This window comes from Piliocolobus tephrosceles, chromosome 1 (genome assembly GCF_002776525.5).
Source record: "Piliocolobus tephrosceles isolate RC106 chromosome 1, ASM277652v3, whole genome shotgun sequence".
Lineage (NCBI taxonomy): Eukaryota > Metazoa > Chordata > Mammalia > Primates > Cercopithecidae > Piliocolobus > Piliocolobus tephrosceles.
The window spans coordinates 199,717,022-199,728,337 of record NC_045434.1 but is presented as its reverse complement, the minus strand read 5'-3'; the positions used below and the strand labels follow the sequence as shown (position 1 = coordinate 199,728,337).

Genomic DNA, 11,316 nt, shown 5'->3' with positions numbered 1-11,316 from the left:
CGGGCAGGGGTGGGGGGTCACAAGGTGCAGGGTGGGGAGATCATGAGATTCAGGTTTTGAACTCCTGACCTCAAGTGATTTCCCCACCTTGGCCTTTCAAAGCCAATGTACAACTTATACATATTGATTGATGTCTTCCTAATATGTATAAAACCAGGCTGTGCCCTGGCCATCTTGGGCATACATGTTGTCAGAACTTCCTGAGGCTGTGTCATGGGTGCATTCTTAAACTTGGCAAAATAAACTTTCTAAATTCTAAATTCATTGAGACTTGTCTCAGATACTTTTGGGTTTACAAGAGTTGATGAACTAGGATATTTAGTAGAAGAAATCCTTAAGCAGCAAAGTGTTCAGGATGCCGCATGGCTTCTATTAACTGCTTTCAGTAAAGCCCAAGAAGAGAGAAATGATTTAAAGGCAGAACTTATAATTAAACGGGAAGCAGGCCAGGCACCGTGGCTCACACCTGTAATCTCAGCATTTTGGGAGGCCCAGGCAGGCGGCCACCATGAGGCCAGGAGTTCAAGACCAGCCTGGCCAACATGGTGAAACTCCATCTCTACTAAAAATACAAAAATTAGCCAGGCATGGTGACGGGCACCTGTAGTTCCAGCTACTCAGGAGGCTGAGGCAGGAGAATCGCTTGAAACCGGGAGGCAGAGGTTGCAGTGAGCCGAGATTATGTCACTGCACTCCAGCCTGGACGGCAAAGCAAGACTCCAACTCTGTTTCAGAAAAAGGGAGGGGGTAGGGGGGAAGCAGAATATAAATATTTGGAAATTTCTCAGGCCTGGCCATGTAAAGAATTAAAAAGTGTTTTTAGGAGAGAACACTAAACCAAGCAAAGGGCCATTTGATAAGATCAGTATGGATAGAAGGAAGCCAGATGCTATTCATCAAGACAATGGGAGAATGACCCCAAAGGCATCTCGAAGATCTTTGGGCCCTGCCAAGCCCATCACAGGCTCCCAGTGCTAAGACTTTGGAGGCAGAACAGTTTTGGAGGAGTTGCCCAGGGGACCCTGCGGGACCTCAGGGCTTGCTGTCCAGGGCCAACTCCCTGTGTTCTGGTGCAGCACTGCTCAGCCTCTGCTGGTGTGGCTAAAGCAAGTCTAGGTGCAGCTGGGGCCACTGCTCCAGAAGGCATAATCAGTGAGTCTTGGCAGCATCCATGTGGTGCTGATTCTGCAGGTGTGCAGAGTGCAGGATCTGTGCCATAGCTTCCTCCACCCAGATTTTAACAGATGCCTCAGAGAGCCTGGGGACTTAGGCAGAGACCTAGACCACTGCAGAGAGCTGCCCCTCAAACCCAGAGCAATGCCCAGCAGAACTGTGGGGTTGGGACCTCTGCAGAGAGTCCCGCTTAGGGCAGTGCCTAGTGGAGCCATAGGAATGGGAAGACCTCAGAACTGTAGAGCATTAGTGTGCTACTCTAAGCACCCACCTTCAATGTGCGTGACAACTGCAGTTAGCAAAGCCATGGGGGTAGAGTTGCCCAAACCCTTGGAGGCCCAACCCACATACCAGTGTGTCTGGGAGGCAGAACACACAGTCAAAGATTATGCAAGCCTTAAGATTTAATGTTGTTTGCACAGTTAAGTTTTGTACTTAGAGGCCAGGTATAGAGGCTCATGCCTGTAATCTCAGCACTTTGGGAGGCCAAGGCAGGCGGATCGTGAGCTCATGAGTTTGAGACCACCCTGGGCAACATGGTGAAATCCTGTCTCTATGAAAGATACAAAAAATTAGCCAGATGTGGTGGTATGCACCTATAGTCCCAGCTACTCGGGAGGCTGATGTGGGAAGATGACTTGAGCCAGGGAGGACGAGGTTGCAGTGAGCTGAGATCATACCACTGTACTCCAGCCTGGATGATAAAGTCAGATCTTGTCTCAAAAAAAAAAAAAGTTTTGGACTTACTTGGGGCCTGATACTCCTGTCTTCTTTTCTATTTCTCCCTTATGGAATGGAAATACCTATCCTATGCCTGCTCCACTACCGTATTTTGGAAGCACATAATTTGTTCAGTTTCACAGGTTTACAGCTGGAGGGAAATTTGCCTCAGGGAAATTGTACCTTGAGTCTCACCCATATCTGATTTAGATGAGATTCCAGACTTTTGAGTTGATGTTAGAATGAGTGAAGACTTTGGGGGCTATCTGGATGGACTAAATATATTTTGCATGTGAGGACATAAATTTGGGGGACCAGGGAAAGAATGTTATGGTCTGAGTGTGTCTCCCAAAACACGTGTTGAAAATAATCTCCAATGGAATGGTATTCAGAAGTGTGGCCTTTGGGGAGGTATTTAAGTCATGAGGGCTCCGCCCTTATGAATGGGTCAATGCCACTATAAAATGCTTGATAGGGTTGGGCGTGGTGGCTCACGCCTGTAATCTCAGCACTTTGGGAGGCCAAGGCGGGTGGATCATGAGGTCAGGAGATTGAGACCATCCTGGCTAACACGGTGAAACACCGTCTCTACTAAAAATACAAAAAAAAAAAAAAAAAAGTTAGCTGGGCATGGTGGCAGGCACCTGTAGTCCCAGCTACTTGGGAGACTGAGACAGGAGAATGGCATGAACCCAGGAGGCGGAGCTTGCAGTGAGCCCAGATTGCATCAGTGCACTTCAGCCTGGGCAACAGAGCGAGACTCTGTCTCAAAAAAAAAAAAAAAAACCTTGATAGAAGGAGTTTGTTCCCTTTTGCCCTTCCACTTATGCCTTATGAGGGCACAGCATTCCTCCTCTCCAGAGATCTAGCTTTCAAGGTGCCATCTTGGAAGCAGAGAGCCAACCTCACCAGATGCCAGAGCCTTGATCTTGGACCTCCCAGCCTCCAGAACTGTGAGAAATAAATATCTGTGTTTTTTTAAAAAAATAAATTATCCTGTGTCAGGTATTTGTGTGTATGTGTGGAGACAGGGTGTCACCCTATCACCTAGGCTGGTGTGCAGTGGTGTGATCTTGGCTCATTGTGAATTCGGCCTCCCAGGCTCAAGTGATCCTTCCACCTCAGCCTCCCGAGTAGCTAGGACTACAGGTGCACACCACCAGTCCTGGCTAATTTTTTTGTTTTTGTTTTTTGAGATGGGATCTCACTGTGTCACCCAGGCTGGAGTGCAGTGGTACGATCATGGCTCATTGCATTCTTGACCTCCCAGGCTCAGGTGATTCTCCCACCTCAGCCTCTTGAGTAGCTGGGACCACAGGCGTGCACCACCATATCCAGCTAGTTCTTCTGTATTCTTTGTAGAGACAGGGTTTTACCACATTGTACATGCTGGTCTCAAACTCCTGGGCTCAGGTGATTCTCCTGCCTCTGCCTCCCAAAGTGCTGAGATCATAGGCGTGAGCCACCATGCCCAGCCAGGAATTTTTTTATAGAAGCACAAACAGACTAAGACACCATCTATAAATTCTATAAGATTCATAGTGTTAATCTGCCCATTTTACAGTTAAGGACACTGAGGTACAGAAGAATAAACGATCAAGAGTTATCCAAGATCACACAACAGAGAGTTGGTGAGTTAGGATTTAAGCCCAGGCAGTTTAGCCTCAGAGATTCTGCTTTCAAAACAAAATAGGATATAGGAGAATCATCATAAAATGAAAGGGCCGAGAAAATGTCTGGACACCTAAGACATTGATAAGCAATCACAGAATTCCTTTTTTTTTTTTTTTTTTTTGAGATGAAGTCTCACTCTGTTGCCCAGGCTGGCTGGAATGCAGTGGCACGATCTCGGCTCACTGCAACCTTCACCTCCCAGGTTCAAGCAATTCTCCTGCTTCAGCCTCCTGAGTAGCTGGGATTACAGGCATGTGCCATCACACCTGGCTAATTTTTATATTTTTAGTAGAGATGGAGTTTCACCATGTTGGCCAGGCTGTTCTCGAACTCCTGACCTCAGGTGATCTGCCCACCTCTGCCTCCCGAAGTGCTAGGATTACAGGCATGAGCCATCACGCCTGGCCTAGGTATTCTTTATAGAGCACTGTTTGTATACCAGCCACTGTGTTAGGTGCTACAGGTGGGGGAGGGATATACAGATGAACAATATTCTGTGCTTGTCTTCAAAGAGCTCATAATCTAGTTGAAGCATGGGGAGGGACTGTAGTAATGTGTACAAATCAAATCCCAGCAGATTGTGAAACATTCTTTTGTAGAACTGCAGATAAAATGTGGAAAGAATGCTAAGGAAAAGATTCATTATAGCTGGGTTGAGGGGAGCTTCCTAGAATTGATGGCTTTGGAAGAAGTGAAGAATTGTGAGAGCAGAAAGGAGGAAATTAGGGATCACAGGGGAAGAAACAATGTAAGCAAAGATGTGGATGCATTTGGGGGATGGCAAGTCCTCTGGTTTGGTTAGAATGCATGTGACTTGTGTGAGAGAGACGATTTTAGGTAGAACACCAACCTAACATTAAGTCACACTGAATCAAACAGTGAGATAATGATTTCCTTTCCAGTTTTCATTATGAAGAAAAGCCTTGGCTAGGTGCTGGCTTGTCTTTCAAATGCTAACACTTGCTGATCTCACTTTTTAACACAAAACCCACTGGCTCAGATCTGTCAGTGGGCAACCGAGCTCTGGTTGAAATGTAGTAACATGAGCCGGGCATGGTGGCTCACACCTGTAATCCCAGCACTTTGGGAGGCCGAGTTGGGCAGATCACCTGAGGTCAGGAGTTTGAGTCCAGCCTGACCAACATGGTGAAACCCTGTCTCCACTAAAAATACAAAAATTAGCCGGACGTGGTGGTGGGTGCCAGAAATCCCAGCTACTCCAGAGGCTGAGGTGTGAGAGTCGCTTGAACCTGGAGGTGGAGGTTGCAGTGAGCTGAGATTGCACCATTGCACTGTAGCTTGGATGACAAGAGCTAAACTCTGTCTCAAAAAAAAAAAAAAAAAAAAGAAACTCAGTAACATGGTTTTTGTCTTCATGTCTTTAATTTTACAGTTGTGTTCTACTTAAACCAAGAATTTTTTTAATATATGCAGAAATTCTTTTTTTTATTTACTTATTTTCCTTTACAGATACATTTAAATAAAAATAGTAAACTTAAAGGGATAACATTGAGTTAACATTCAGGTGGTTCCTGGTTATGGCAAATATCACAAAGGTAGCATACAAATATCTGATGTTTCTGATATTCTGATGCAGAGTTTAAGGCATATGAAGAGGAGTAATGGATGGGGAAAAGGCTGAGAAGGGGTCAGGTCATGGAGAGCCTGAACACCATGGGAAGGAAGGCAGGCTTTTATCTGTCAACATGAAGGCAAGACATTGGCTCAAGAATGGGCAATTAAGCCGGGCAAGGTGGCTCATGCCTGTAATCCCAGCACTTTGGGAGGCCAAAGCAGGTGGATCACCTGAGGTCAGGAGTTCGAGACCAGCCTGGCCAACATGGTGAAACCTTGTCTCTACTAAAAATACAAAAATTAGCCGGGCATGGTGGCGGGCGCCTGTAGTCCCAGCTACTTGGAAGGATAAGGCTGGAGAATCACTTGAACCCGGGAGGTGGAGGTTGCAGTGACCCGAGATCGTGCCACTGCACTCCAGCCTGGGTGACAAGAGCGAAACTCTGTCTCAAAAAAAAAAAACAAAAAAATGAACAATGAACAATGGACATAGTCAGAGCCAGGCTTGGCAGGGCTGGCTCCGGCCTCCAGGTTCAGGATGAGAGGGGAGACTAGGGGCTGGGGCAGGAGTGGGGAGACTCAGAGTGAACAAGCACAGGGCCAGGGAGGAACCTGGATAGACCCAACTGAAATAGAAGGCTCTAGAAAGGTACAATCGTAGAGCCCTGTCAGGCCATGTCACTACATGCTACCTGGTGCACCTGGTGTGTACAGATTTCTTTTCCAGAGGTGATCTTTCAGCCTCTGATCCTCTTCCTGGCTCATAGGCACCTTCCATTATGACTTACTACGAACATTCAATGGCTTTGACTGGGTTTTACTGAGGTAAAAGGTAACATCAGCAGAGGCCAGCCCGCCTCAGCCTCATTAGCTGGGGGAGCTGGAAGTACAGTCAGACAGGGTGGGGCAAATGGACTCATGCCTCCTCATTCTGTGTTTCTTCATGGGAAAATTCCCATGTCTGCTTGACCGCCTGTGGTGATTCATTTTATTCCATATGATGAACATCTGATTTTCTAGGACCTTCAGCTTCATTTCACTGAACAAAAGCCGTTGGAAGATCTTGTCCTGGAGGGCTAAGCAGGAATGCATTCTATTGACTTCTTTTGTGTTCGTGGCCTTGTCGTTCTTGGAGTCATTTTCGGAAGTCTTTGGTTTCTCTTCCTCCTTCTAAGCTCCCCACCACCAGGAAAAGGGGAAAGTTGGTTAAAAATGATAATCCCTTCCTTGCTTGAACACCTGCTCTGTGCCAGGTGATTTACAAACATTATCTTAACAGATTCTCACAACTGCCTGCAAGGGGAGCGTCATTGCCTCATTTTGTGGAGACATGGGACCCAGTAACAGGAAGTCACTTTCTTTTTTTTTTTTTTTTTTTTTTTTTTGAGACAGAATTTCACTCTTGTTGCCCAGGCTTGAGTGCATTGGTGTGATCTTAGCTCACTGCAACCTCCACCTCCCAGGTTCAAATGATTCTCCTGCCTTGGTCTCCGGAGTAACTGGGATTACAGGCACGTGCCACCACACCCAGCTAACTTTTTGTATTAGTATAAATTTTTGGTATTTGTGTTTGTAATTATTAGTAGAGACAGTCTTTCACCCTGTTGACCAGGCTGGTCTCGAACTCCCGACCTCAGGTGATCTGCCTGCCTCAGCCTCCCAAAGTGCTGGGATTAGAGGTGTGAGCCACCAGGCCCTGGCTGGGAGGTCACTTTCTCAGCATCATACAGCCTCAAACTCCTGAGTCCTCCACTTGCGTTTGGTTCATAGGAATGTATGAGATGGCTCGCTAATCTGCCAGTTGCAGTGGACATAAAGCCCTTAGCCTAAATAATATATCTCCAAAGCCTTTGTTTTTCCAGCATTTTGTCAGGCTCAGTACGATCTCAAACTGCGAAGTCTCAGTGGTCTCATGACATGCTTTTATCTCCATGATCCTCATCTCTCCCTCCCCTGGTTCATAACACATTTTTTTTTTCTTTTTGGATTCAGCTACAAACTAATGGTCTTTAAAAATATTTAAAAATTAAGCCAGGTGTGGTGGTTCATGGCTGCAATCGCAGCACCTTCGAAGGCCGAGGCAGGATGATTGCTTAAGCCCAGGAGTTTGAAACTAGCCTGGGAAACATGGTAAAATCCCATCTCCACAAAAACTAGAAAATATTAGCCCTGTGCACACATGTAGTCCCAGCTACTTGGGAGACTGAGGTGGAAGGATCACCTGAGCCCAGGGAGGTCAAGGCTGCAGTGAGCCATGGTTGCGCCACTGCATCCAGCCTGGGCCACAGAGCGAGACTCTGTCCCAAAAAACTAAATACATAAATAAAATAAAATGGTTAACTGAAAAAAATTCAACATATCAGACATGCAAAAAGGTAAATAATACAAAAAATACTCATATTCCCATATCAACTTAAGAAATAAAATATCATAAATATAAATAAAGTTCCCTGTGGACTCTCCCACTCACAGCGTCCTCCTCCCTCCCTGAATAGCATCACCTTAACTGTAATCCTGCATTTAAAATTTATTTTTCCATGCATTTCTTTATTAAGTAGTTCTCAATGGGAGGCATTCTGCCCTCCCCAGGGGACATTTGGCAATATCTGGAAATACTTTTGATTGTCATGAAATGGTGGGTGTGCTACTTGGCATCTCATGGGTAGGGGCCAGGGTTGCTGCTAAGCTAACAATGCACAGGTGACAGATGAGCCTCCCACAATGGAGAATTATCAGGCCCAAAATGTCAATAGTGCCAAGGTTGAGGCAGCCTGCCTGAAAATATTTTCACTGCCCATATGCCTCCATAAATAAGATAGGCTATTGTTTTGTTTTGTTTTGTTTGAGACAGAGTCTCACTACTCTGTCACCCAGGCTGTAGTACAGTGGCGTGCTCACTGCAGCCTCAACTTCTCAGGCTCGGGTGATTCTCCCACCTCAGTCTCCTGAGTAGCTGAGACTACAAGCGTGCACCACCATGCCTGGTTCATTTTTGTATTTTTTGTAGAGATGGGGTTTCTTCATGTTGCCCAGGCTATTCTTGAACTCCTGGCCTCAAGTGGTTGTTGACCTGCCTCGGCATCCTAAAGTGCAGGGATTATAGGTGTGAGCCACTGCACCAGGCTATTTTGCATGGTTTTTTGCTTTTGTTTTTGTTTTTGTATGGACTCTTGCTCTGTTGCCCATGCTAGAGTGCAGTAGAATGCTCTCAGCTCACTGCAACCTCCATCCCCTCGGTTCAAGTGATTCTCCTGCCTCAGCCTCCTGAGTAGCTTGTATTATAGGTGTGTGTCACCACACCCAGCTAATTTTTGTATTTTTAGTAGAGATGGGGTTTTACCATGTTAGCCAGGCTGGTCTTGAACTCCTGACTTCAAGTGATCCACCTGCCCCGGTCTCCCAAAGTGCTGGGATTACAAGCGTCAGCCACTGCGCCCAGCCTAGCATGTTTTTTTTTTAGCATTCAATGAAAGATGTCATAATCTATGTACATTTCTGCTGTCTTCATTACTCTATTTTAGAGATGTATCTATGTTCATCCATTTTAATTTTTTTGATTTTTTTCACATTAAAGTAGTTGTTACTCTTGCCAAAGCATGTTGACATCAAACATGAAATAGGAGAGTCTGGGGTGGTCCTGATTTAACAGCTTAGGTGAGGCAACTGACGCCTCGTGGAGGGAAGTGATTTACCCAGCACCACCTAAGAGGAAGCTGTAGAGTGGTGATTTAGACCAGAGTCTTGGATTCCTCAGTCTTGCCCCATTATTTTGACACCTACCCTGTTCCCTACCACCTAATCTAGCTGCAAATACCCCCTATTCCTGAGCTGAAGCCAAGCCCCCTCTTGCTCACCTGCTGAGGCTCTGGGAGGGTGAGCTTGTGTTCACACTTGACCAGCCAGTTGCTAAGCAACAGCAGAAGGAACAGGAACCCAAACAAGGCTGGCTTATAGCTCATCAGCCAAGCTGCCACTGCTCCTACGGTGCTCGCGGAGGCAAGTATCCCATAGAGACTCCTAAAGAGAAATATCAGTTCTGCCAGCATTATGGCATGGAGGCACACAGGCCCCAGGACCCTGCCTGAGGCCCCTCCATGACAAGAGTCATGGCCAGCCACTCCTCTGAGTCATAGCCAGCTCCCTCCCCCCACCCAGCTGCCGCATAACAATAATAATAACTCCTCCTATGTCTGAAGCAACCACTATGTGCCAGACTCTTTGACAGGCAGTTTGCAAGCATTATCTCATGATGTCCTCACAACAGCCAGGTGATGTAGGCCTCCTCATTCATTCACCAGTACTTCTGGGCCTCGCAACTAGCAAAAAAAATGGCCAATACAGAGCCCCTACCATCACAGGGGCAAAGAAAAGCTATCCAAACTTGGACGTAAAGGCTTTTACAGTTATACTAGCCCATCTATTGGTCACCTGATACTTTAGCGGAAGGTAACTTTGTTTAATATAATATGTAATATTGATAAGGTTTTGGACTCTGTACAGTTAGACATTAACTTTTTATTTATTATTATTTTATTTTATTTTTGAGACAAGGTCTCACTGTGTTGCCCAGGTTGGAGTGCAGTGGTGTGATCATGGCTCACTGAAGCCTCCAACTCCTGGGCTCAAGTGATCCTTCTGCCTCAGCCTCCCGAGCAGCTAAGACTTCAGGCATGTGCCACTATGCCCAGCTAATTAAAAAAAAAATTTTTTTTTTTTTTAGAGACAAGGTCTTGCTATATTGCCCAGGCTGGTCTCAAACTCCTAGCCTCAAGCAATTCTCCCACCTGGAGACATTAACTTTTATTATTTTATTTTATTTATTTATTTTCTTTTTTGAGACGGACTCTCACTTGGTTGCCCAGGCTGGAGTGCAATGGCGCCATCTTGGCTCCCTGCAACCTCCGCCTCCTGGGTTCAAGCGATTCTCCTGCCTCAGCCTCCCAAGTAGTTGGGATTACAGGCACGTACCACCATACCCACCTAATTTTTGTATTTTTAGTAGAGACAGGGTTTCGTCATGTTGGTCAGGCTGGTCTCGAACTCCTGACCTCAAATGATCCGCCCACCTCAGCCTCCCAAAGTGCTGGGGTTACAGGTGTGAGTCCCCGTGCCCAGTGGAGACATTAGCTTTTTAAAAATGCTAGCCGGGTGTGGTGCTCACACCTGTAGTCCCAGCACTTTGGGAGGCCGAGGCGGGTAGATCACCTGAGACCAGCCTGGCCAACATGGTGAAACCCCGTCTCTACCAAAAATACAAAAATTAGCCAGGTGTGGTTGTGGGCACCTGTCATCTCAGCTACTTGGGAGGCTGAGGCAGGAGAAATGCTGGAACCCGGGAGGTGGAGGTTGCAGTAAGCTGAGATCGCGCCATTGCACTCCAGCCTGGGCAACCACAGTAAGACTCCTTCTCAAAAAAAAAAAAAAAGAAAGAAAGAAAGCATACATTGCTACAGTAATTCCACTTTGGATATTCCCAAAGAATTGAAAGCAGAGTCTTGAAGAGATATTTGTATACCAACCTTCACAGCAGAATTATTCACAATAGCCAAAATGTGGAAGCAACAAAAGTATCCATCCATAGATGAATGGATAATAAAATGTTATATATGCACAATATTACCAGCCTTTAAAAGGAAGGAAATTCTAACATGTTACAACATAGATGAACCTTGAGGACATTAAGCTAAGTGAAATAGTCACAAAAAAAACCAAATACCATATGATTCTACTTATATGAGCTATCTACAGGAGTCAAATTCATAAAGGCAAAGAGTAGAATGGTGGCTGTCAGGGGCTGGAAGGAGGAGCAAATGTAGTCATTGTTTAATGTGCACAGAGTTTTGCAAGATGAAAAGAGTTTTGGAGATTGTTTATGCAACAATGTGAATGCATCTAACACTACTAAACAGTATACTCAAAATGGTTAGGATTGTAAATTTTATGTTATGTGTATTTTATCACAATAAAAACATCTGAAATGAATTAGTTATTTCTGGGAAAAAAACGGGTAAGTGCCACCACATCTGGCTAATTTTTGTATTTTTAGTAGAGACGGGGTTTTACCATGTTGGCCAGGCTGGTCTCAAATTCCTGAACTCAGGTGATCCACCCACCTCGGCCTCCCAAAGTGCTGGGATTACAGGCATGAGCCACTGCACTCGGCCAGGAATTCTT

The 11,316-nt window shown here is 45.7% G+C and overlaps 1 protein-coding gene across 1 annotated transcript; it reads right to left on the bottom strand.

Moving 5' to 3' along the window:
• Positions 1-5,944: 5,944 nt before the first annotated feature.
• TEX46 (testis expressed 46) lies at positions 5,945-9,714 on the bottom strand. Its single transcript, XM_023219511.3, has 2 exons — positions 8,997-9,714; positions 5,945-6,312 (listed from the first exon to the last, which is right to left on the bottom strand). The coding sequence occupies exons 1-2, from the start codon at positions 9,186-9,188 to the stop codon at positions 6,010-6,012; spliced, it is 495 nt and encodes a 164-aa protein (XP_023075279.1). The 5' UTR covers positions 9,189-9,714; the 3' UTR covers positions 5,945-6,009.
• Positions 9,715-11,316: the final 1,602 nt, after the last annotated feature.